Source organism: Chiloscyllium plagiosum, unplaced genomic scaffold, assembly GCF_037043375.1.
Source record: "Chiloscyllium plagiosum isolate Xiang-an unplaced genomic scaffold, Cpla_swu_hap1 HiC_scaffold_9, whole genome shotgun sequence".
Classification (NCBI taxonomy): Eukaryota; Metazoa; Chordata; class Chondrichthyes; order Orectolobiformes; family Hemiscylliidae; genus Chiloscyllium; species Chiloscyllium plagiosum.
In genome coordinates, this window is record NW_028270147.1 from 96,627,418 (window position 1) to 96,655,339 (window position 27,922).

The 27,922-nt window shown below is 40.8% G+C and overlaps 1 protein-coding gene across 7 annotated transcripts in view; it reads left to right on the plus strand.

The window, feature by feature from the left end:
• The window catches only part of cep350 (centrosomal protein 350), a 142,259-nt gene extending 119,140 nt beyond the window's left edge, over positions 1-23,119 (plus strand). For all 7 annotated transcript variants that reach the window (XM_043699939.2, XM_087990930.1, XM_043699938.2 and 4 more), the window contains 7 exons: positions 382-527; positions 5,052-5,131; positions 5,914-8,306; positions 10,190-10,576; positions 12,363-12,509; positions 17,246-17,368; positions 19,830-23,119. In XM_043699939.2, the coding sequence (XP_043555874.2) occupies positions 382-527; positions 5,052-5,131; positions 5,914-8,306; positions 10,190-10,576; positions 12,363-12,509; positions 17,246-17,368; positions 19,830-19,994 (3,441 nt within the window). In that variant the 3' untranslated portion in view covers positions 19,995-23,119. The remainder of the gene's footprint in view (positions 1-381; positions 528-5,051; positions 5,132-5,913; positions 8,307-10,189; positions 10,577-12,362; positions 12,510-17,245; positions 17,369-19,829) is intronic.
• The last annotated feature ends 4,803 nt before the right edge of the window (positions 23,120-27,922 follow it).

Below are 27,922 nucleotides of genomic sequence, written 5' to 3' on the forward strand. Positions count from 1 at the left end.
TTGCCAGTGGTGTCTTGGGTATTCTGTCCTTATACTTTCTTCTTCCGGACCAACGTCCCAGTATTCTTCATTAAAACAGCTTTGGGGCCTCTTGCTTGTTAAATGTTGCATTTATAGGTTGGTGTAATGTTGAATGGTGTGTCCAAGTGTTTGAGGGGAAAATCTGGAGCAAACAAACTTGTTTTGATCATGTTCAACCAACTGGGCTTTTTGTTATCCCCATTTATCTTTCTTGTGGTTAATTTGGCTTTACAAATCACTAAAATTAGATTTGTTCATTCAGAAAAGAATTTGTGGTTTGTCTTGTGCAGTTGGCAAAAGTGTCATGTGTTCTTCTTTAAATCCCAATGTTTGATTACACCTTCTCCATGTTTCTTTCAGTCCTATGATGAGTTTATTAAGAAGACCGAAGCTGAACTCAGTAAAGATCTTGATATTGCCAGCTCAAGCTCAACCAAACCACAGATTAAAACACTGTATTCCACTGCTACTGAGAAGCCGAAGATTAAACCGCGCTCTCTGCAGAGGTACTTTCAGTAATGGATATTAATTGTATAACGTTATGAAGGGATGCCTCTTGTATTTCTCTTTTATACCCTACTGGGACCCCTTTTGTCCAAATTACTTGCTGATTAAATGGTTCGTTAGTTAAGGAGACCAGTCCATTTGCAGAGCCTTTACAGCAGAGAAACGTGACTTTTGGCCGAACAGACTAATGCAGTTATTTAGTCTTCATGCGAGTCTACTCCCACTTTGTCTCATCCCATCAGTGCATCCTTCTGTATGTTTCTCCGCGAGGTCCTTATCCAATTTCCTCTTAAACACATTCATGCTATTCAACTAAAGCATTCCTGGTACTAGCAAGTTCCATGTTGTCACCTTTCTCAGGGAAGAATGGTTTGTTTTGAATTTCTGATTTGATTCATTAATGTTAACTTCCTATTTAGGTCAGCTACGCAAGTGAAAACATTTCTTCCTCCATGCAGTTCAAGCACCTTCATTTTTAAAGTTATTTATCAAATCTAGTTTTTAAAGTTGTCTATCCAGTCGCTAGCTTACACAATTAATGATAGGGCCCTGTTGAACAAAGAGACCTGGATGCAGGTGCATAGTTCCTGAAAATGGAGTTGCATGTAGAAAGGTGGTGAAGAAGGCATTTGGCATGCTTGCCTTCATTGGTCAGAGATTGACTGTAGGGGCTGAGGTGTTACATTGCGGCTGTAGAGGGGTCTGTTTCCATGCTGTATATCTCTGACATTGGTGAGGCTACTTAGTCATAGAGATGTACAGCACGGAAACAGACCCTTCAGTCCAACTCATCCAGGCCAACCAGATATCTCAACCCAATCTAGTCCCACCTGCCAGCATCCGGCCCATATCCCTCCAAACCCTTCCTATTCATATATACATCCAGATGCCTTTTCAATGTTGCAATTGTACTAGAATCAACCACTCCCTCTGGCAGCTCATTCCATGCACGTACTACCCTCTGCATGAAAACGTTGCCTCTTGGGTCTCTTTTATATTTTTCCCCTCTCACCCTAAACCATGCCCTCTAGTTCTGGACTCCCTCCACCCCCATTGGCCTATCTGATCAAAATCCCGTTGTAATCTGAGGTAACCTACTTCGCAGTCCACTACGTCGCCAATTTTGGTGTCATCTGCAAACTTACTAACTATACCGCTTATGCTCACATCCAAATCATTTATATAAAATGATGAAAAGTAGTGGACCTAGCACCGATTCTTGTGGCACTCCACTGGTCACAGGCCTCCAGTCTGAAAAACAGCCCTCCACCACCACCCTCTGTCTTCTGTCTTTGAGCCAGTTCTATATCCAAATGGCTAGCTCTCCCTGTATCCCATGAGATCTAACCTTGCTAACCAGTCTCCCAATGGGGAATCTTGTCGAACACCTTACTGAAATCCATAGATCACATCTACTGCTCTGTCCTCATCAATCCTCTTTGTTACTTATTTTAAAAAGTCAATCAAGTTTATGAGACATGATTTCCCACGCACAAAGCCATGGTGACTATCCCTAATCAGTCCTTGCCTTTCCAAATACATGTACCTCCTGTCCCTGAGGATCCCCTCCAACACCTTGCCTACCACCAAGATCAGGCTCACTGGTCTATAGTTCTCTGGCTTGTCCTTACCCCCTTTCTTAAACAGTGGCACCACGTTAGTCAACCTCCAGTCTTCCGGCACCTCACCTGTGACTCTCGATGATACAAGTATCTCAGTAAGAGACCTGGCAATCACTTCTCTAGCTTCCCACAAAGTTCTAGGGTACACCTGATCAGGTCCTAGGGAATTATCCATTTTTATGCATTTCAAGACATTCAGCACTACTTCCTCTGTAATATGGGCATATTTTAAGATGTCACCATCTATTTTCCTACATCCTACATCTTCCATGTCCTTTCCCACAGTAAACACTGGTGCAAAATACTCATTTAGTATCTTCCCCCCCATCTCTTGAGTCTCCATACAAAGGCCACCTTACTGATCTTTGAGGGAACCTATTTTCTCCCTAGTTACCCTTTTGGATTCTCCTTAACTGTCTTTGCCAAAGCTATCTCATGTCCCCTTTTTGCCCTCCTGATTTTTCTCAAGTATATTCCTATAGCCTTTACACACTTCTAAAGATTCACTCGATCTATCCTATTTATACCTGACATATGCTTCCTCCTTTTTCTTAACCAAACTCTCAATTTCTCTCGTCCTGCAGCATTCTCCATACTTACCATCCTTTCCTTTCACCCTAACAGGAATATACTTTACTGGACTCTCTTCTCATTTCTGAAGGCTTCCCATTTTCCAGCCGTCCCTTTACTTGTGAGCATGTGCCCCCAATCAGCTTTTGAAAGTTCTTGTCTAATACCGTCAAAATTGGCCTTCAATTTAGAACTTCAACTTTTAGATCTGGTCTATCCTTTTCCATCATTATTTTAAAGCTGACAGAATTATGATCACTGGCCCCAAAGTGCTCCCCCACTAACACCTCAGTCACCTGCGCTGCCTTGTAGAATACTGCATACAGTTCTGGTCACTTTTCTATAGGAAGAATGTTAAACTTGAGAGATTGCAGAAAAGGTTTACAAGGATGTTGCCAGGACTGAGTTGTAGGGAGAGGCTGAATACATTGCAGCATTTTTCCCCGGAGCATCAGAGGCTAAAGGGTTTTCGTAGAGGTTTATAAAATCATGAGGGGCATTGATAGGGTGTATAGCCAAGATCTTTTTCCCAGGGTAGGTGAGTCCAAAACTACAAGGCAAAGGTTTAAGGTGAGAGGGGAAGATTTAAAAAGAGCCTGAGGGGTAACCTTTTCAGGCAGAGGGTGCTGCATACATGGAATGATGATTGAGAAGAGTATATTTGCAATTTTTTTAACTTTTAAAAGGCATTGGGATGGGTACATGAATAGGAAGGGTTGAGAAGGATATGGGCCAAATGCTGGCAAACTGGGACTGGGTCACATTGGGATATCTGTTTGGTGCGGATGAGTTGGGTCTGTTGTATAACTGACTCTATGACCCCATACCTTTTGACCCCCATGAGATAAAATGTGTCATGGCCAGACTGTCTTTTTTTAAAAAAAAATGCATTTGTAATGAAGTCGATCTGTTTATTCTTTATATGAAAAAGAAAGAGAATGGATCGTTATTTTTGAAGAGAAAATGATGGCTGAAGGTTGCATTTGATATAAAACCTGTACACTTGCTGCTGCAGAATATTATATGTTATAATCAGTTCAGTTGGGTGGGTTTTTGAGATCTGCCTTAAAGCAGTCTAGTGGGTGAAAGATTTCTACGAAGTATTGAGTATTGTTGAAATGGAGGCCATATATATTGTGATCCTACCCCCATGCTGTAATTGTTCAAACAATGAAACTGAGAAAATCACTGCCCATTCATATTCAAACCTCTTTTATGCATGAAATGTGACCTTTGTTTTGCTTCCCACTTTCTTATTTCTATCTACCAGTGTTGTCTGAAGAACTTCTTGCTCCAGCTTGGCAACCCAGTTACATATACATTGAGTACTGTTCTGTGGTCACCTTCAGTGTCAAAGAACCTGCATGCCATGTTGTCACTTGCTGGTCTCACCTTGGAATGTAGGAGTGAGAGCCATTCGAGCAACTTGATGTTGACTCCATTCCTTTTATACAGTCTGTACTAAGCCCAGTACCTTTTTTAATCACCTTCCATCAGTTTGTGCTAAGTGCTACAGTTATATTCTTCTTCAGATGTTGGTAACAGTGATTCATTTAAAATTTATAAGCTCCTGCTTTGGGCAGTCCGAACAATGTAACTTCTTGACATTAGTGCTCTAAAATCAATACATGCATGTGTGGAAAATAAAAATTGCTACACTTTTATAACTGACGAATGGTAGAGTTTATAGCATTTTTGCATTTGTGTGGTATCATCAGATCAGTACAGTAACTTATATTTTTTAATTTTATCATGGGTTGGAATAAGAATTATTTTGCTTCTCGAAGACTTTTTTGATAGCTGGCTGCCTTTTTGTTGTTGTAATTCCTATAAGACAGAAATACAGAAAGCTGGTTTTGTAATTTAAAATATAACTAATACCTGCAAATAAATTGTATTATAATATGAAAATCAATTTATGAAGATTGTGGAAATTAAATTGTGCAACAATTTTTGCAATTCTGCCTGGGGTTATCACTGTTCAGTTACCAGTTTTACCTATTGCAGACTGTACTGAAGGTTAGACAGAGATGGGGGAATGTTGCTCATTGAAAGTGATTAAGTTAGACTTCTGCAGAGATAAGTCTGGAAAGTGGCACGAGTTGGGTAGCTCTTTCGGCAGCCGGGATGGACACAGTGAGTTGAATGGCCTCATTCTGTTATTGTAAAGTTCTGTTGTTCTATAATTATGGATGCTACATCTCTCACCACTGTCCAGGAAGCTGGTGTCGGTGTGTATCCGTTATGAAATTACAGAGCTGATTATTCTGCATGTGCTGCATGTTTTATGCTGCAAAGTTCCAACTTTATAAATCATTTTCCATTTTCCAGGACTGAATCTGCAAAGAGCTGGAAATCTCTTACTGAGAGTGAAATATCCAAAGCATCACTGGGCCCCATTACAAAGCAGGGTATGTATTTAACACCACAAACAATAGGGCTTGTTTCTTTTAAACACCTATGATGTTACGTTACTTCAGAATTGCAGAATTCCATGTTTACACGTAGTTTAATAAATTGACTTTGTTCAGCGGCAAACTATCAGCATTCAAACCGGAAGGTAACATAAATAGACTTTTTTATAATTCTGCAATTCCTCACTAACTGCTTCAGCTCAATCTGTTCTCCCTTGTAGCTGGATTTATTTAATTCAGACCACCATGAATTAAACCTTTTTTTTTAAAGAATCTAAATAACATTTATTTCAAAAAGGCTTCTTCTTTCACTGAGAATGCATGTTTTTTTAGAAAGGTATAAAAATTGCATTCTGAAGTGCTTTCATTGCAAGGTTACGGAAAGGAAGTTCATGTCCCACATCAGAGACCTGTGCTTTGTGAATCAGACTGATGTACCAGTGCAGTGCCATGGGTGTGCTTCGCTGTTCGAGTGCTATCTTTTGCCAAAGATGCTGAACTTAGGCCCTGACTGCTCATCAGATAAATGCAAAGAATTTTTTTCTACTTTTGAAAGACAAGCAGAGGGAGTTCTTGTGGGTATCTTGGCTAATATTCAGTCTTCAACCAACACCTAAAACAGATTATTTCATCTTTGTTATTGCTACAACCATGCTGTTCAAAGTTGGTTTTGGAGTTTGTGACAAGGTGATTTTAGGGATCAATCTTTGTGAAAGACATTATATGCAGGCACTTACTTTATAGAAACCGAGTTATAAATACATTGCTTATTTTTACAGATCAAAGATCGTTGAGTCCAGATGGGCAGAAATCCAACTTGCTCAGCGAACTGTATGCATCAGATCGAAGCAAGTCTGCAGTCTTCGATAGTCGACCTGATGACTCCTCTAGGAGTCCTTCTCCAGTTTTCAAATGTCATTTGAAATCTCGACCTGACTTTGTTGAAGGGCTGGATAATGTGGCAGGAGCTCTTGAATATAGTCGTATGCCAGATCAGTTGGCATTTAGGCCAGAGGATGGTTCTGGTGATGAAAGTGTTGTGTCCAGTCATCAATCTGGGCAAGATGATATCCAGGAGGAACTTGATCATCTAAAATCAGAAGACTCTGATGTCGAGGATGTACTAGGCCTGTCTCGGCAATCTGATCAATCTGAACCCTTGCTGAAATTAGACATTGAGAAACTACAGCACATCAACATCCCTGAGCATATTAAGGAATTGACTCCACTAAACAGAGTCCTATCTGATGACACAGAACAGCCTTTAGTAGCTGAGCTTGTTGAGGACTTGAAGGATGAGGAATATTACTTGCACAAGGACGGCTATCCTGATGAGGAGGACGGTGCAAGTGATCATTCAGCCAGTTCTGTGAAGATTGTCAGATCAGTTAAGTCGGGCACCTTCATTGCATCTGCGCTATCTGACTCTGGAGAATTGAAAAGAACTCCATCAGAGAATGATTCGTATTCTCAAGATTTTGAGTACCTTTCCCAAGGAAAGGAAGCAACTTACTCAGAAAATTTTGAGTCATTGCTAAGGAGGAATGAAGACCTCGATGAAAGTTTACACGGTGGGAGTTGCAAAGCTGGCCTGGAGTCTGCAGAAGCCCTTTTGCTAAGAATCAAAATCGCCAGTGACAAAAATCTCACTGAGGCCCAAGTGCTCTCCTGTCCTGAGCATTTCAAGCAGGAGGGAATGAATGAAGGGGAGAAGCTTTCTCGAAGTGTTTCACCAAGTATCAGTGTGGATGATGAAATCAGTGAGCAGCCGGGTGAGAAATACTCTCCCAGCTGTGGTAGCGTACACTCAGAACAACTTGTAGACTTAAAATCACCAACTGAGAAGAGCAGAAATGAAGAGCAAAGTGATGCTAGCAATGAGGAACAGACTCCCATGCCATCACACTCTCCCTCTCCGTGTCACACCCCAACAGCCATGTTGCCCGAAACCGATGAGCTGCCTGAATTTCAAATTGGTGCAAGAATTTTAGTTAGTGGCATCCAACCAGGGACACTTCGCTTCAAGGGCAGAACTAGCTTCGCCAGTGGCTTTTGGTCTGGAGTGGAGCTGGATAAGCCAGAAGGCAGTAATAATGGGACATATGATGGTGTTGAGTACTTCACCTGTAAGGACAAATGTGGCATCTTTGCTCCCCCTCATAAGATTTCCCTTCTACCTGAACATTATGAGGATGCCATCGATACAACAGAAGATGAAGAGGACCTACTTGTGGCACTTAAATTAGGTCAAGACTACAAAACAAGTTGTGATGGAGGAGAAAAGCCAGAGCTTTCAAAAGAAGTAGCAGAACTGCAGGTGGGCGAGTTTGAGCTCAGTAATACTCCTGGAGAGCAAGTAGACTTCAAGCTCAGTTCATTTAAAAACAATTTGAATGATCAAAATGCAAGTGATCAGTTTCCTGAGCCAAGTAAGTTTGACTTGCTACACATTATTAATGAATCGAGCAAGGCAGTGGAAACTTTTGGAGATGACCAAAATTTAAGAGAGAGCTTGTCCAAGTCTGGTGAGGAGGAACGATTGGCAAACTTGAGTAAAGACCAGAATGAAGAAAACATCAACCAGAATGATGTGTTCATAGAGAAGGCATCCAAGGCAGTACTGGAGACAGAAACCAAAATCAACATCGATGTGTCTGTGTGTTCTTCCAGTGCACAAAGGGAGGGGTTTTCACTAAGTATCCATGAGAACTCTTCAACTCCTCTGTTGGATTTACTGAACAGGGAAAAGGAGCAACTTGAGGCTCAGTTTAAAGTACCATTCCTCGAGCCTGAATCTGAGGAAATCCATGAGGAGCACGTGGACATTAAAGGAGAGGAACCCAAGGATAATCATGAGGATAGTGAAGACTTTAAAGGAGATGATCTGAGGAGCAGTGATTCAAAGGCCAATTCTTTGGTTGATATAATACTATCTTCCTTTGTCAAGGACACTGTTGAACAATTGCAAGAAATCAAGAAGTCTCGAGCTGAGAAGATCCAACTTACTAATCAAGGATTACGGTGCAAATTGGATGTTGAATCCTTGCCTAGGTCACCTTCCAAGGATCGAGAGGAGGAACACAAGACTGTTATCCAATTGGAGACATCTGAAAGAGATGATAGTGATGATGATAAGGAGGAAGTATTATCTCCAGATCTTTGTCCCCGACCTGTAAGTATTAATTTTGAACCTGTTTTGGGATGGATTTTAATTTCAAGAATTGAAGTGTTATCTGTATCAAAGCATCAATGCAATTGTTTTATGAATACTTCCAGAGCTTGTTAAATTCCCACGTTTTAACATACTTCTAGGATTGTCATTGTTTCCCTAACAATATGTCAAAATACAACTCTACTTTTTTCAGGCACATTTTGCAGGTCATCATTTTCAGACATTACCCTTAATGTTCCCCTTTACCAAGGACCCATTACCAAAGACTGTTGTGAGGAATATCTTGATAAATTGTTAAATATGTTTGTGGGTGATCAAATCAAGCTGTGGGGAATATTCTTAAAATTTCTGATGTCTCTGTATTTTCTACCTTGCCCATCAATTCTCAAAACATGTATTAGTGCAACTGATTATTTCTCAAGGATTTAGTGACCATTTGCACTGTGTAATTATTGAGTTTAGAAATTAACGATTGCTATTGAAATTCAAACCTTTTCCTCCTGCACTTTTCTGTCCTTCACTCAAAGGGAGGCAGTGTTTTTAAAGAGGATCTTTTAAACTAAGTTTTGAATCATGCTTTTCAATCTCTGGCTAATTCAGTGCACACACAGTTTTTTCAGTGTAGTGTTCTAAAGCAAAGTCCCGAGCCTGGAGGACCATCTGATTAGAAGAACAGAAGGGTTTATGGTTTGCACATATTAACATTGATTGGACAAGCAGCTCTTTTCATGAAAGTGTTTGACAAGTTCTCATACTGTCCATTCCTTTCTGAGCATTCAATGTAGGAAATCACTGAAATAGGTGCTTGGGTCGCTTTGATTTGGCACAGCAACATCCTGACTCAACTGACACATGCTCTTCTGATTTGTCAATATTTGTGTTTCCCTATAAAGTGCAGGAATATAAAAGGGGTGCAGCAGTCAACTGAAGGTGATCTGATTTTGGAAAACTGAAGCTCAGAACGTTCAGTCTGGAATCATTCATTCCCCTAAGTACACAACAGTTAGTAGATGAAGAAATTCTCCATGCTTAGATTCTGATTCAGCAAAGATTTGAACAACCTGTATCAGTTTCCTAAAATGGACATTACTTTCTCAATGGTTAATTGTAACTAGCCATATTTCTTGTGGTTGCATAGTTTGAAGGATATTCACTGGTTTCATCACAATGTATCTGACCCGAAACTGTTGAAAAGCTGTATTCTCCCCATCCTCCACACTCCATGATAGTCAGCAGTGGGATATCTCCCTTTGTGAGCCTCATGAAATATTCATCACATCTAATGGATAAGTGTGACATGTTCTTTTCATAACAAGTTTATTTTTGAAGCTCAGGAAGACGACTTGTGATACTTTGCAACTTTGTAAAGATTTTTTTTCACTCCACCTTGATTACGGCCAAAAACTTAAAAAGACTTAAAAAGGAGTATAAAGCATTTATCCTGTGTGGGGAATATTCTTAAAATTTCTGATGTCTCTGTATTTTCTACCTTGCCCATCAATTCTCAAAACATGTATTAGTGCAACTGATTATTTCTCAAGGATTTAGTGACCATTTTTGAATTGTGTATTGAGTTTGAGTACTCAGTCTAACAAAATATACTGTTTAATGTTCTGGATCTCACTCCATGTGGAAACCTTGACTTTCATTACATGGCTGAGAATAAATTGGAAATGAATTCCAGCCGGTGTCTGACACGTCAGACATACTCTGAGATATAAAAAAATGATTCTTGTTTGTTTGTCTCCCGGTGTCATGCTTTGATTTCACAGTTTATTAAAACCATTTATTGTTCATTTAATGTTTTGAAACGAGTTCCATCATTTTTTTGTTCCTGACCTTAAGTTTCTTGATTGACCAACAGTTTGTGTACTTTGCAACAGGGCAGCCCGGTGTTTGGCACAAGTGGGCAGGAAGAATTGGCCAAACGCCTGGCAGAGTTGGAATTGAGTCGCGAGCTGCTCGATGACCTGGTAGATGACCAAGATTGGTTTGATGAGGACTTTGGGCTGAGCTGTAGCAAAGTGCAGCAGCCAGTGCAGGAGGCCCAGTCTCCAAAGGATGTGCCTCTGAAAATCCAGGAGGAACCTTACTTTGCTGTACCTCATGATGTTTTAGAGGTTGAGAAGATGGTTCATGCAGCGGCTGAGGAGCTGTGGAAGTTGCAGGAACTTGGCCATGATCTAGGAGATCTACAAGTACCGCCAGACTATCTTGGGAATAATAAATGGAAAGATGTAGAGAGTGTGAGCAAAAGAGCTTATTGTGAGGTGAGATCCAGCTTTTGTGTTTGAACACGCAATTACTTTTTCTAAGTTCAGCAAGAAAGGTGTGGGTTAATAGTGCTCCACAGCAGCTCTGTTTGATGATGTGTATAACAGAGCATGTTAAAAACATTATCTCGATCCTGATGACTGCTTTGAATTCAATTTACGATTTTGCCCCTTCCCTAAAAATTCAAAGACCCTTTTTTCTCCACTGTTTATACTCACACATTATTAATTTATCATCATCATCATCATCATCCTGTTATCCATTAAATCCCATCTGCTATAACTTTGCCCACTCTGAGAATCTATAGTTTGTTTCTATTTACCAAATATATGGCGTCCCTTCCAGTCACTCAGTATTTTTTCGAATTCTTCTGTATCATTTCTGTCTTTCCATTGGTGGTTGATACAATATATGATTATTAATCACCTTCTTAAAACTCTCTAGAATCTTGATCTTCCATGGGTCACTATAATTTTCAGATGAAGAAAGCCTTAAAGTTGAACTTCTCAATCTGTGTTCATATCTTTACCTCTTTTCCTGATAACATCTTGAGAATTTGCACCATGTTGAGGTTCCTAAAATTGACCAAAATATTCTAAGATCTTACATAACTTAATGTGGCTTAAATTGTTTGTGTGCATTTGGAAGAGCTTGTTTTTTTTTCTTAATGGCCTTATCTATCACCTTAAATGGCCTGTATTTTGAATACTATATGGCCTTTTTCTCTAATCTGTTTAGGATCTTAACATTTCAGGTGTAATTCCTTTTCTTGTCCACTCAATGCATTACTTCATCTCACTCTCAACTTCAATTCCATCTTCCAGTAAATATTCTTCTATATCTGTCACTGCTATCTCTGGCCCGTTAACCCAAGTTGGAATCATTTAGTTTCCTTCTCTTAAATTCCCACGTCAAGATTGTGTTTATTACTATAACAATTAAGGGCAATCTGAGCATGGGCTCCTGTGGGTCCCTTCCATTCTCCCCACCTTTCTCGTGTGAAATCTTTACTTTACCCTGACCCTTGCATTTTCCCAACCACCTCTATCCATTTGACTATGTTCCCCTTGACTTTCGTCATATGTCGTCTCAGAGGCAACTTCTTGAAATAATTTGAAAATCCACATAAACCATGTACATGTTGTTCCCCACTAAGCGGTTCTTTTATTAATACAACCTTGTCAAATTGTTTGTTAGTTCACAATCTGCTCATTAGAAATTCATGCTAATTGCTCCTGATTAGCTACTGTCGCTTCAAGTGCTCGTACTTCACTCCATATTTTTAACTCTTACCAACAAATGAAGCAAAACTAATTGATTGAGAAATTCCTGTTTTTCTTGTATTGAACGAGGAGTTAGCTGCCGTCCAATCCTCTGGTCAAATTTTAGGAGGTAATAATTGGAGCCATGATAGTTTGCTTTCTATTTACAGCATGTCCCACAGATGTCATTCATTTTGTTTCAAAGATTTGCCTCCTTTTGTGTTGTGGTGCCTTCCTTAGTATTATGCAGGTAATCTTATCTAATACATCTGCACCTACCCTTGATAGTTCTGCAATCAGATTAAACCCTTTCTCTAATCTCTCTTTTGCCTTCTCCCCTGCAATCAGTGAAATTCTAAATTTATCCTTGGTTCAGATCATGGAGCAAACAGTTGCTATTTTATATATTTTGAGCAGTATTCCCTTTTTCTTTCGTTGTTAAGATCTAGTAAGTTTTTTTTTGAGGGGGGTGTGAGAGGGCATATCTAATATGATCTTTTCTCTGTTACTCTTCTTCCAGCTTGTATTTAACTTGACTAGAGAAATTTTCACTGAGATGTTTTCTGAAGACCCCAGTGCCAGCCAACCTCCATGGATGAAGCCCAGCCGAATTAGCTCTGCTTTCTTCAAACGAGCGAGGAACCCACAGAATTTAAATGAAGTGAAGGTAATAACTCCATGTAATCCCTTTGTCCTACTTGTCAGTAATAATGTTGCAAGCGTGATGCTGGTTGGAGCTAAAATATGTAGATTAAGTGAGTGACTCAACTCGTAAACAGTGGCCACTATCCTGACTTGGAAATCTGTCACTGCTTCTTGGAAGTCCCTACCTAATGAAATTGTGGGTAAAGCTCAGCACTGTTTTGTCAAGGACAAGTAGGAAGGGGTAATAAATGCTGGATCGCCAGTGATGCCCACATTCCATGAATGAACTCATTGAGCACCAAGGAACCCGATTTTAACTCTAAACTCCTCAATTGACATTTTTAAAAATGACTCTCAGGGTCTGGGCATCGCTGGCTGGCCAATCCTAGTTGCTTTTGTGAACCCAGTGCGCTATCTTTTGTAACCACTGCAGTCCATGCGCTGTACGTAGACCCACAATGCCCTCAGGGAGGGAATTCCAGGAATCTGATACCGCAGAGCTGAAGAACCAGTGATATTTTTCAAAGTTAGGATGGTTAGTGGTTTAGAGGGGCTTTTGCAGGTGTCGGTCCTGTGTATCTGCTGCTCCTGTCCTTCTAGATCTAAATGGTCATAGATTTGGGAGGATCTGGCTAAAGATCTTTTGAATTTCTGCAATCCATCTTGTAGATTGTACACACTGCTGCTACTGAGTGGAGGGTGGTGGAGGGCATGGCTGCTTGTGGGTGTAGTGCCAATCAAGTGGGTTGCTTTGTCCTGGATGGTGTCACGCATTTTGTGTGTTACTGGAGCTGCACTCATCCAGGCAAGTGGGGTGTATTCCATCACACTCTTATGCTTTGTACTCTGTGGATTTGCTTTGGGGAATCAGGAGGTGAGTTATACACCATAGTATTCCAAGCCTCTGACCTGCCCTTGTAGCCCACAGTGTCTATATAATGAGTCCAGATGAGTTTCTGGTCCATGGTAACTCCGATGATGTTCATTGTGGAAGATTCAGTAATGGTAACACCATTGAATGTCAAGAGCCATTGGTTAAATTGTCTCTTAGAGTCGTAGAGATGTACAGCTCAGAAACAGACCCTTCAGTTCAACTTGTCCATGCTGACCAGTTATCCGAGATAAAATCTCATTCCACTTGCCAACATTTGGCCCATTTCCCTCTTAAACCCTTCCTATTCATATATGCATCCAGATGCCTTTTAAATATCGTGATTATGCCAGCCCCGTCCACTTTCTCTGGCAGCTCCTTCCATATATACACCATCCTCTGCATGAAAAAGCTACCCCTTAGGTTCCTTTGAAATGTTTCCCCTCTCACTTATGCCCTCTAGTTTTGGATTTGTCTACACTGGAGAAAAGGCTTCTCTATTCACCCTATCTTGCCCTTCATGATTTTACAGTTGCACCTCAGCCTATGATGCTCCAGAGAAAATAGCCCCAACCAATTCATCCTCTTCCTATTGCAGAAACCCCACCCCCCAAACCTGACAACATCCTTGTAAACCTTTGCATAACCCTTTCATGATTCACAACATCCTTCTGAGAGCAGGGAATCCAGAATTGCACACGGTATTATAAAAGAGGCCTAATCAGTGTCCTGTTCAGCCACAACACGACCTCCAGACTCCTATATTCAATGCTCTGACCAAAAAAGGCAAACATACCAAATGCCACTTTCACTATCCTGTTTACTTGTCACTCCACTTTTAAGGAACTGTGAACCTGCACCCTGAGGTCTCTTTGTTCAGCAATGCTTCCCAGACTTTACCATTGAGTATAAAAGTCCTGCCCTGATTTGCCTTTCCAAAATGCAGCACCTCACATTTATCTAAATTAAACTTCATCTGCCACTTCTCATCCCATGTGAGCACGATCCTGTTGTAATCTGAACTTTCTTCACTGTCCACTATACCTCCAATTTTGGTGTCATCTGCAAACTTACTAACCACACTGTTCCGTGTTTACATCCAAATAATTTATGTATATGATGAAAAGCAGTGGATCCAGCACCGATCCTTATGGCCCACCACTGGTCATAGGTCTTCTACTGGAGATGTCATCGACTGGTAGTTTTGGTGTGAATATTACTTGCCTCCTGCCAGTTCAAACCTGCATATTGCCCAGATCTTGTTGCCTTTGGTACTGAATATTGTGCAACCATCCGCACTTCTGACCTTATGGTGTAAGTAAGGTCAGGAACTGAGGAGCCCCATTTTACTCTGATCTCCCCGATGATCCTCGAGGAACCTCATTTTACTCCCAACTGGAGAGACAATGTAATAGCTCTGAGTGTTAGCCATGGCTCAGTGGCACTCTTCCTCAGTCAGCAGAGGGGATTAAGCAAAAGCTTCAGTGAAATCCTGGATGACGGTCCTGGTGCAGTACTGAAATATTGTTTTCAAAGTGAGGCTCTATTTTCCCCCTTCGGTGAGTTTTTAAAAAGATTTTTGGTGCTACTTTGAAGAGGAGTGGAGTTCACTCTTATGGTTCCTGGTCAATCTACATGAGTCAGTATGGCTAAACGTTTCCTGAACCGTTTCTCTAATTTGTGGGAACATGCTGTGTAAACGTTTGTTGCAGCTTTTGACTATATTATAATAGTGGCATTACTTGTTACAAAGAGCATGTTACAAGCGTGAAAAGTGATATATGTTTGCAAGTTTTTTTGGCCCTTTTGAGGTTAAGGTGGATGACTTGAGCATTGGTTTAAAAAGTCCAGCACGACGACCAAGTTCTTTACTATTACAACAATGCAACTTTTATTTTACTGTGGCACTGACATTGAAGTGTACACTGGATGACTCCTTCCAGTAACTCAGACTTGCAACACTGCCATGTGAACTTTTTACCACGATCTAAAGTCAACATCAAGCTGCTCATTGTCTAGCCTGACTTCCCTTTGAGTACAGTTTGTGAAGCGTTGCACTTTGCCAGGGGCTGAGAATGGGCATGTGTAAATCAGCTTTTCATTCATAGAGCAAATTTGGGACTGTTCATTTCCTTTGTATTGTCTTTATAACTCTACACTTGTGTCTTCAATTTGAACTGAACTATTTCCCACGCCGACATTTCTGGGCATGTTACTTGCCTCTGGTGGTGTTAGCCGAGAAACCTATCAAACACTTCCTGCCTGGAGCCACGTGAGGCAGTGGTCAGTGGCTAGGTCATGTAGCTTTGATGAACTCATCTGTTAAACTGAGAATGATTTGACCTTCCTGAAATGCTGTGTCTGCTGTATGCATTCATGTCAGCCCCAGTATTTATTGCAAGACTTTCCTCAGCTCTGATCTTGAGTTATAGAGTCATAGTCATAGAGGTGTACAGCATGGAAACAGACCCTTCGGTCCAACCCGTCCATGCCGACCAGATAGCCCAACCCAATCTAGTCCCACCTGCCAGCACCCAGCCCATATCCCTTCAAACCCTTCCTATTCATATACCCATTCAAATGCCTCTTAAATGTCGCAATTGTATCAGCCTCCACCATTTCCTCTGGCAGCTCATTCCATACACGTACCACCCTCTGTGTGAAAACGTTGCCCCTTAGGTCTCTCTTACATCATTCCTCTCTCACCCTAAACCTATGCCCTCTAGTTCTTATCTCTTAGACCCCAGGGAAATGACTTTGTCCATTTATCCTATCCATGATTTTATAAACCTCTATAAGGTCACCCCTCAACCTCCGATGCTCCAGGGAAAACAGCCCCAGCCTGTTCAGCCTCCCTATAGCTCAAATCCTCCAACCCTGGGAACATCCTTGTAAATCTTTTCTGAACCCTTTCAAGTTTCGCAACATCTTTCCGATAGGAAGACCAGAATTGCACGCAATATTCCAACAGTGGCTTAACCAATGTCCTGTACAGCCGCAATATGACCTCCCAACTCCTGTACTCAATACTCTGACCAATAAAGGAAAGCATACCAAATGCCTTCATTATCCTATCTACCTGCGACTCCACTTTCAAGGAGTTATGAACCTGCACTCCAAGGTCTCTTTGTTCAGCAACACTCCCTATGACCTTACCATTAAGTGTAGAAGTCCTGCTATGATTAGCTTTCCCAAAATGAAGCACCTCGCATTTATCTGAATTAAACTCCATCTGCCATTTCTCAGCCCATTGACCCATCTGGTCAAGATCCTGTTGTAATCTGAGGTAACCCTCTCCGCTGTCCACTACACCTCCAATTTTGGTGTCATCTGCAAACTTACTAACTGTACCTCTTATGCTCGCATCCAAATCACTTATGTAAATGACAAAAAGTGGAGGACCAGCACCGATCCTTATGGCCTATAGTCTATTATAGGCAGAACATTTTTGGAATTTGACAGAGCAGATGCCTCTTAGAAGAAGCTGTTGGCAAAGTGCTGAACCACATAATGCAGTGAATTGTTAAGTGAATAATTAATCATTTCTCAGTCTAGGTCTTAGGCAAGGTGAAATGTCAAACCTTCTCTCAATCTGGGAGTACTGCATGCTACCTTAAAGTTGTATTGTGTATGCTTTTGGATCTCACTGATGATATTCACTTCAATTATAATTAAGTTTTCAAGCATTTAGCGATTTTTGTTTAATAGAACATGCTTTGAGTTCCATCCAATTTTCCATCATTCAGAATGGGGGAAGAATCAGAAGATCCAAGAGTCAAAGTCTTCATTGAGCAGTTTTAGGGATGGATAATGGATTGGGGGTGGTTTTGTCTGTGTATTTAGGGTGTGTGCAACAGCTGCCATTTCTCCTGTGCTTCTATTCACAGACCTTCATTTCTAATGAAGTTCTGAAGTTGTTTGGATTCAACCAAGAGCAATATCAGAAGACAGACTGGCAGAAGATGAAGAAATTTGGCAGGAAGAAACGTGATCGGGTGGACCATATTTTGGTAAATGCTTCAGTTTAGGAACTGTTCAGTTTTATATTGTAACATTGCATCATGATTATGAACACGTCAGCATACAACTGAATTTCTATTATTTTAAATGACAAAGGCTTTATCTGTCTTTGGCTTACCTGTCTGGCTATCCTCCATAATCCAAAAAATGCTTCAACTTTTTGATTGAATTTAAAACTTGGGTCCTCACTGGAGTAGTTTTCTGAAAATCAAGTCCTACTGTTCCTTAGTTGCCACAAAAAATTTTTTTTTTAAATTTAGAAGTACATTGAATTCCTCATATACCTGTCTTTTGGACCCAGGTTTATAGAAAGTACAGATCAGGTTTCTTTGCTTAACAAGCGTTAGAGCTTGTTACAAATAAATGCAAATAATTATGAACTACTGGCATACAACTACTAACTAAAACTCTTTAACATCCCCTCTCCCACACATTCCTCATTACACATAGACAGGAAGACAGGGACAAAGTGCACAGGGTGTTTTGCATAAAGAGAGAGACTGGCAACGTACTTCCATGGTACCTATTGATGGCTTTTCCTGAGATAATCCTTGTGCTGATCAGAATGCTGTTCCTTGATCTTCCTTCTCCAGATGCCTCCATTAGTTTTCAGGAGGCACAGGGTGACTAGTTCACACATGTACAAATCTGTAACTTATTAATTAAAAGCCACAGCTTACAGCAAGTGCTGAAGGGAAAAGAAGCTGGTTTTCTTCAGGCTTTTTACTGCAGAGACAGATCCTTAACTTGTGGAGATCTGGTGATTTCTCAATTCACTTGTATACAGCCCCAGCTGATCAGCTACCTGGGAGCAAATCTCAGCTTTTGTCTGAAGGGTATTTGTCTGTGGCCCAGTTACTAGTTAGCTACTTATTGTTGACTGAAGCTCCCGTTGAACACAGCCCTTGGCTGCAGCTTGTCTGAAAGCCATCTAATACTGCTTGAACTGTGAGAGTAGCACTTGGTGCATGTCAAGGAACTTGCTACTGTGAAGTGCCAGCAATCCCTGAACAATCCTTGGGTTTTAAAATTGCTTTATTCCCATTTGAGTTCAAAATCAAAAGTATAGAAGAATTAGAAGACGGCTTTTGCAGACCTTTCCAGTCCTTCCCATGTGTTTGTGTGTCACGGCACAACATGTGTCAGCAGATTGATGAGTTTAACAGGTCTGTAAGAACACAGTTATCTTCAGGCCACACCATTGCCTTGATTTGGTCAGATATCACCTTTCCTTTTATATTTACATGTTTAATCTCCTGGAATCCCTGAGCTTGCAGTGCTGTGGGAGTACCTTCAACACCCAGGCAGCAGCAGTTCATGAGAATTATCTTTCCGTGAAGAAATGGGGGCAGGCATGCGTCCAAGCACAATTTTTTTTAAAATTGGGTGCTTGATATGCCAAAAAATCAAATCATTGCTTTTCTTTCCCCTTTGGATCAAGAACTTCTGGCTGGTCATGTATTAGGCAAGGGTTGAAAGTTTCTGCTCTGCACCAGCTCAAGTAGTCATACCGTCAGGCCACAGCTACACCAGGGCAGAGGGTCAGCCTAAAGTCAAAAAGTGTAATTCAGTTACACTCACCAGCTCTTTCCTTGTGGTGGGTATTCCTTTCTGGTTGTGCGTGCTGAGTAAAACATCTCCACTCGTTTATTATGTTACTGGCAATATTAGTGCTTGACCTCACTGGCCTGAGGAGATGTGGCATTGGAATCAAATTCAAAACCAGGTTGGAACAGGATTAAGCCAGCAGCATCCTTCAATCTGTTCTCGTACTCCTAATCATAGCTGATTTGTATCTTAACTTAGGAATAATTAGGAAATCAATATACTAACTGTTACTTAACCTACCATTTATCTCTCAACCCTAGTTTTGAAATACTGTAACAGTCACAATAGTTTTTAAGGCTGGCAGAAACCAGATTATTTTAGTATTGTTTGTGTGACAAAAAGCTTCTTCACATCACTCCTAATCAGCCTAAGTCTTTTCAGGCATGTCCTATTTCTAGCATCCCCTGCCAAAGGAACTAGTTTCTCACTTCTTTTGCTGTCAAATTATTTAATCATCTCAGTCACTTCTTTAGATCCATCCCCTAGTCATCTTTACTCAAGAGAACGCAGGCCTCGTTTATCAAATAAAAGTAAAAAATGCTGGAAATATTCAGGTCAGACCTAATTTATGTAGCCAGTCCTTAACCTTCCCAGCCTTGGTATTGTTTTGTACAAGAATAACTAGTGACTCTCCATTGATCTCACAGCGAGCCCTCCAGAACTCCTGTCCAAGCTCCACTGCTGTATGGGAATGGCCATTTGTGTGATAATGGACACAAGGAAAGTGGGAGGCTTGAAGTCTGAGTGATTTCAGAGCAGATGCTGCCCGGTACGAGAGGAAAGAGCTGTAACAAATAAATCTTTATATAAAAACAATAACACCTCCTCTGTTTTTTCTGGCAGGTTCAAGAGCTTCATGAGGAGGAAGCCCAATGGGTGAATTATGATGAGGATGAACTTTGTGTGAAGATGCAGTTGGCAGATGGGATTTTTGAAGCTCTGATAAAAGACACAGTAAATGTACTGAATCAGATTCAGGGAAAACAGTTAAAACTCATGTTATCCTAACACGGGCCAAGCCAACGGCCAACCTGTGGACTCCAGAAGAAAGCCAAACCTCATGCCCCGAGCAGAAGAGAATCCACCTTTGCCTCTAAACTCCTCTCTCTGATTGAGTTTTGATATCTGGCATAGAATTTCCTCAATAAGTAGCTGGTTTGAGAAATTGATCCTTACTGGAGTCAGACGACTGGCAGGATGTGGATACCAGAAGTGCCAATCTTTTTCCCGATCTATTTATATACAACCTGATCCCATTTATTTATCCAAACTGTAGCATAGACTTGAATTCAGAGAAGTTTGCACATCCAATTTTTTTGTTTTGCATTTACATCTACGTTTACCTTTTTAAAAAGTATATCTATCTTGTGGTGCTATGATATGTGTTTGGTGTATGTTAGCTCTGAGAGTTGAAACAATGGCTGATATCAGACACTGAATCAGACTCCTCTGAGTGAGGAGTACTATATCTGCATGACTGAAGTGGAGGGCAAAAGTATTGAGGATTGTAAAAAGTTGCTCTTACTTCATTACTATAACTGTTTATTTTATTTATTGGTTTCAAATTATTTCAGAAAGGAAAATTGATTTTATTCATTTAAATGTTATTGATATTCATTTTCAGGAAAAAGTTGCAAACTTTGAGCGGCTTTTGAGATCACTTGCATTGATTCAGAACTTTTTTGCAAAAGAAAAAGGTGATAATTCAGGTCACAATACCCTGGTTTCTTGAAGTTAATGAGTGCAGGGCTTGTGTTCTTTGTATTAATTGATACTCTCTGTACCAACGGTAAAATGTATACGTTTGAAGGAAAATCCCTGGAATATCTGACTGTTTAAAAGGTTTTTACTAGAAGCCATGAAGTACTAACCTACCCACATGGATAGGACTGTCTCTGTCTTTCTGCTACGGGAATCTCTCCTTTTCTCCCTCCTTTCTCACCACTCCTGATCATTTCTATTGCATGGTGCTTCTGACTGTTAATTTTTCCTAATGTTCCTTAATTTTTGAGTTATCTCCCTTACTTAAGACAGTACTGATTGTGATCAGAGGTTTCCAGCCATTAAGAATTTCAGTAGTTAGATATCTAATTATCTTCCCTGAGCCACTTGCTCCATTCACTACATAACTAAAGACACCTGATGTCGCTGCATAAAATTAGCCTTTGCACCTGACCACTCTGCCTGTGACCTATAATAACTGGGTATTTGTGAAAAGTGAATATAAAATGTCTTTCATTTTATCGTTCTTTAATATACTCACTTGACCACTTTGCAGTTGATGGGTAGTAAGTGGTGGATATTTCAGAGATATCATGTTGATCTGGCTTATTTGTGTCTGAGTTTTGCCATCCTAGTAAGTGAGGGTTCTCTCTCTTTGCTTGATAGTGGCCACAAGGTGTAGAGAATACCAGTTGTAACTTGTAGCTTTCTCTTTCATATCGAGGGGATCATGGTGTTTCGTGGCCAGTTGCTGCACAAAACTCGTTTGCATGCAGAAATTCTACCTGACTTAATTTTCTTATTTCATAAGATCTGAGGCTTCCCTTGAACAGCTCTGATCCTGCAGCTTAGCACCATGTGGGGAATCAAATCCAAACCTTTTAGTCAGTGGATTGCTTGCGGGCACCATGTTCACGTAAAAATATTAATGATTTAACTAGTTGCTCTATGATGCTGATTATGTTTGCTTATAGTTTTTATGCAAATTAAATTTATTGTTTGTGACCTTGTTGATTTCAGGCAAGCAGACATCTTCTATGCTTACCCTCCTGCCTCCACTTTGACCCCACATTGATACAATATGTTTACTGGAATCAACATGCTGTTGAAATCAAAGCACATAAATTGACCAGACAAGTCAATGTTTCCAGCTGTGAGCAGGACTTCTTTGCAAGTGGGAAAATACAGTCAAAAAGAGCAGCATTTTCCCTTGAGCAACTAGTAATAAACTTGTAGGAGCAAGTTTCTCAGAGACCTATCTTTAGCACTACAATGATTAATATGGCTTTAACTGTGGAGGAGTGCAATGATTGCCCTGAAATCTTGATGAAAGATATCAGCTGAACAGAGGGAAGCCTCCACATGCATGTGAGATGTTCATTAAATAGTTGTGAAGGATTACTCTGGTCAGTAGACATGCATAAACACCTTTAGCCATGCTGCTGCTGCTTGGCAACCAGGCCACATCTTTCTCCGTGTTTGTTGGTCCTCACTCTGTCTTTTGCAAAGTATTAGGCAGACACCAACTTGATGGATGGTGGTCAACCTCAGACCATTTCCTTAACTTAACCCACTTTGGCTACAGTACTAATAGTTTGTCAGGAATAGCTGGGTTAACAACTGAACTTTACTGGAGGAAAGGTTATTTCATTCTGATCCCAGGTAAGACCACATCTCTCCCTCATCTTTACTTAGCAGTGTACCAAAGGAGCTAGGGCAGCACTGCAAACATCTTTCCCACCAAATCAGTTGCTTCCAAGTGGGAGTCCCAACTTCATTTGCCAACGGAGCAGCACAGAATGCTGGTTCTGATGCACTTGGTCCTTCAGATATAGGGGCAAACCACAGCATCTGCACCAAGCACTGACGACCCCAACTTGTTCAGTTGTTGGTATTTAATCGTCAGTCTGTCCATAGGGCTCATGTTTAAAATGGTTGCCTTAGTTACTTATATACTTGAGAAAGCCAGTACTGCGTGTTGTTCGACACCAGTGTTCAGCTGTTTCTTAAAAGAATATGAAACCTATTTATTAAGAACTTGAAGTTGAAATGCTGAAGTGCTCAGTGCTGTAGTGGACTGGTCTCCTCATTACATTGTACCCAATCTCTCATATTGGGTAAATTAATACAGGGAGACTTGCCTCTATGTACTGTACAGTGCAGTGCTACACTGAGGAATACTTGACTGTACAATGTATAGTGTGTGTGTGTGTGTGTGTGTGTAAATACTGGTGAAGCATCCCTATCTGAGGCAGTGTGCATCCCTGTTATAATTTTGAGGGATGGAGTGATGTGAGTATGGAAATGTAAAATAATGGGTTTTCCCCTCTGTATACATATCTGTATATATATTTGATAACAGATTAATACTTAAGAATTTTGTAAATAAACATTTACTGATTTATATGTGATTGACTTTCTTTTTTATGTTGACTTGAGGCATTGGAACGATTTTGATTGGCTTTGCCTTATAACTTCTACCATTTCAATTCAGCTTTTCTGAGCTGAATTTTCATTACAATGGTGCTAGGTTTCTGTCTTATCAGACTTGGCTATTCCCATTGAACAGAGTCCTGTGAAAAGCATTAATCCTGTTTGTGTTCTCCTATCAGACAACATTCCAAAGCCTTTCACATATTAAGCAGGTTTTCTGTGTTGTCAATGCTATGTATGCAAACAAGTTAATGAATTGTATTCCTTAAGTTAGGAACATTGGGAAACTTTAGCCCTTGAGCCAGCTCTACCTTGCATCGATTTTCCTGCACTGTCTCCATATCCCTGGATGACTTTAATATGTAGTCATTTATTTATCTGGTTTTGAATGCACTCAGGGATTGACCTCTACTGTCCTCTGGAGTTGAGAATTCCAAAGATTCACCAGCCTCTGAGCGAAAAACTTCCTCCTCCTCTAAATGGCCTGCCCTCTATTTTGAGACATTCTTTCCTGATTTAGACCCATTCTTCCTGTAACTTTACCCTGTTGAATCCTGTAAGAATGCAGATCCAGTCTCCTCAATTTCTAGGATGGCAGGATGTACTCCTTCTGTGACAAGTGTACCCTTTCTTGGATACGGTGGATCAAAGTTCAAGGTGACATCTCATCAAGGCTCTATACAACTGAGGATTACTGGACTGACACCTTGAGATGAAGGCCTTCCTGATTGTTTGCTGTAAATGTGTGATAGCTTTGTGACTCATGGGCAAGGACACTCATATCCTTTGGACATAATACTTCCGAACCTCTTAGCATTTAAGAGATACCCTCCATTTCTGCTGAAGAAAATGCCCTGCCAATTTTTTTGTTAAATTCCATGTTTTTGCCCATTTATAAGTATGCCTAAAGCCCCTTGAAGCCTATATGCATCCTCCTCATCTCACATTCTCACCGTGTCTCATGTCACCAACAAATTTGGAAATAGTACACCTGGTCCCTACATCCAAATCATTAACAGATTATGAACCTTGTCACATCCTGCCATCCTGAGGATTATCCATTTATTTTCTTTACTGTTCTCTGTCCATTAACTAGTTCTCAATCCATGCCCATGTATTATTCAATGACATCCGCTTTAACTTGGATACGAACCTCTTGTGTGGGCCCATATCAAAAGCTCCTTGAAAGTCTAAACACAGTACATTCACAGAGCAGGCTAATGTGCAATAAGATCTGATTAATTAATTCATAATGAAGGTGCCCCTTGGAAGCAATGACCATACTATGATTAAAATTCACATGAGGGGCAAAATGTTGATGGAAGACTAGTGTTTTAAACTTAGAAATGAGCTACAATGGGGACACAGAAAGCTGGCTAAACTGAATTGGGAAGTTAGGTTAAGGAAGCTGTAGAGGCAGTGCAGACATTTCATTATACTCAGCAAAGGTGTATTCAAGCAAGAATGAAAGGCTCTACAGATTTGGTTTTTTCATGGTAAATGAAGGAAGTTTGAGACCATATCCCATTGAAAGAGAAAGCATAACATTCCACAAAGATGAATGCCAGCTTGTGGATTGGACAGAATATAAAGAACAGTGAAGAATGGAGAAAATATTAATTAGAAGGGAAAAATTTAGAGTACATTGGTTAGGCCATTTCTGGAATATTATGTGCAATTCTGGTCTCCTTCCTATTGGAAGGATGTGAAACTTGAAAGGTTTCAGAAAAGATTTACAAGATATTGCCAGGGTTGGAGGATTTGAGCCTATAGAAAGAGGCTGAATAGGCTGGGCTGTTTTCCTTAGAGTGTCGGAGGCGGAGAGGTGACCCTATAGAGGGGCATGGATTAGATAAATCGACAAGTCTTTTCCCTGGGGTGGGGGAGTCAGGGGGCTAAAGAAATTCACTATGGAATGAGCTGCCAGAGGAAGTGGTGGAGGCTGGTACAATTGCAACATTTAAGAGGCATTTGGATGGGTATATGAATAGGAGGGGTTTGGAGGGATATGGCAGGTGGGACTAGATTGGGTTGGACCGAAGGGTCTGTTTCCATGCTGTACATCTCTATGACTCTGAGTCACACCAACTTTTATAGGTTCAACATAGAAAGCATTCCATCTGGATGCATCATGGCTTGGAACGGCAACTTCTCTGCCCAGGACCATAATAAACTATAGAAAGTTGTGCACACAGTCCAGACCATCATGCAAGTCAACCTTCAATCCATTGACTCTATCAATACTTTGCACTGCTGTGGAAAGGCAGCCAGTGTCATCAAAGACTCCTCCCATACCTGGTTATAATCTCTTCCAACCAGATCCATCAGGCAGAAGATTCAAAAGCTTAAACAAACGTACCAACAGGTTCAAGAACCGCTTCCATGCTGTTGGTATATCTGAATGGACCTCTCAAATTTCAAATCTAATGCTGATCTTGCTGCTTGTGCACCTTCTCTGCAGCCATGATTTTGTATTCTTTCCTCTGTTCATTCACCCTATGATCTTTGTACAGTATGATCTGCCTGTACTGCATGCAAAACAAAACTTTTCACTGTACCTAGGTATATGTGACGATAATAAATCAAGGAGTCCACTTGTTAAAACAATTTTTGATTGATACAGAAACCTGGTCCATACCCCGTCAATTTACGACTACAAGATGGGGAAATTGGGAATTCCTTGTGTACTCTTTACAATCTTTACCTTTTGTGACCTCTCAGAGAATAGCAGGGCTTGATTTCCTACATTCTACCCCAGTGAGTAGTAACAACAACAACCACAACCTGCTGGGTCGTGTGACCCAGATTACCAGAACGTCTGCAACCCACTGGGGCAGTGTGCCGCAGATTATCATAATCTCTTCAATCCTCTGGGGTAGTGTGTCCCCGATCACCAGAACTTCCTGCATAAAACAAAAAAAAGTCTTCACACCTCTGGTTTATGTTAGTTACTGCGAATCTGTGCACCCTGCCAATTGACACTCGTGCCAGTGGAAGCTGTTCTCCTAATTTTCTATCTGCTCATACCCCTTACAATTTTGAACACATTTATTATCCCATACTTCTTTATATGCTAGAGGTGGATGCTAAAATTTCCTGGCATTAAGGAAGTGCATGGGTCTTCTTCCTAGTGCACTATCCAACACTTCTCCTCCTCTTAACAGACTTCAATTGATCGCTACCATAAATCTGTGGTGTGCCAATCGGCTGCTGTACTCAAAGTATCTACTTTTCTTCAAACAGCTTTGGAGACTGTGGTGGTATTCATGTGCAGTTCCTACCTGCACATTCTGGTGCCTTGGAAGTCTCAATATTGGGAAAGAAGTAAGCAAAAGAGAAGACCATTCAATCCCTTTAACCCTGTTCCTCTATTCAATGCAGCCATGTCAGTTCTGAATCAGAAGACCATAATCCCTGAATACCATTGATCTCTGATTTGAACGTACTAAGGGAGCGTTGATTGCATTTTGCGGAACACGTTTCACATTCCTATCACTTTTTCTTCTGAGGTGTCTGAGGAAGAATCTGTTGTATTGCAACTAAAAAGTGATCCTGGAGGAAGCAGTTCTGTGTGGAGTCCTTACTGAGCAAGAATAATTAAGATTAAGAATGGTAAGGGATTCAAAGACATGGATCTATACAAATCAGCTTGGGAAAGCCATCAGTGGCACATCCTTGATCAAAGGCTGGGAATATGAAAGGATACAGCAAAGGAGATAGAATGGGATCTAATTTATATATAGATAATCAATTTTGGATTTTAAATTTCAAAATCTAGGTAGACGAGTGTTAGTTATTTCTGTGAAGGGTTTTCATTGGGAAATAACAAATAGAGTCTTTCCAGAAAGATGACTAAATCCAGCCCTTGTCAAAAAGCAGTGACAGCTGACCACTGTACTGCTGGATGTTTATACTGTTGCGTTTATGACAGGGCAGACAAAAGCTTCACTTTTAGTTCAGAAGAATTTAGAATTGAGCTAGTTCTTAGATTCAGTTCAAATGACGCTGAAGTTGAGCTCAGAAGTGAGTTTAGTTGCACTCCAACATGCAGTTTGGGACAGTTCAGGGAGCAGTCACCTCAGCAGGAATGTTTGATTGTGATGCTTCCAAACCAGGAGAGTCATAGCAATCTACAGCACAGAAAAAGGCCCTTCGGTTCATCATTTCCACTCCGGTCAAAAACGACCACCTCACTATTCTGATCCCGTTCTCCAGCACTTGGCCCATAGCTTTGTATACCTTGCAAGTGCACATCTAAATACTTAGAGTCATAGAGATGTACAGCATGGAAACAGACAGTTCGGTCCAACCCGCCCATGCCGACCAGATATCCCAACCCAATCTTGTCCCACCTGCCAGCACCTGGCTCATATCCTTCAAACCCTTCCTATTCATATACCCATCCAAATGCCTCATAAATGTTGTAATTGTACCAGCCTCCACCACTTCCTCTGGCAGTTCATTCCATACCCGTACCACCCTCTGTGTGAAAAAGTTGCCCCTTAGGTCTCTTATATCTTTCCCCTCTTCAATGTTCTGAGAGTTGCTGCTTCTCCCATCCTCACAGGCAGTGAGTTCCCGATGCCCAGCACCCTCTGAATGAAAACAATTTTCCTCTTACCTATTCTAAACCTCCTGTCCCTTAAATATGATCCCACTCATTGATTCCCTCCATCAAGGGGAAACATTCCTTCCCATCTACCCTGTCTATGCCCTTCATAATTTTACACGTCTCAATCATGCCCACTCTGTCTCCTCTGCTCTAAGTTAAACAACTCCAG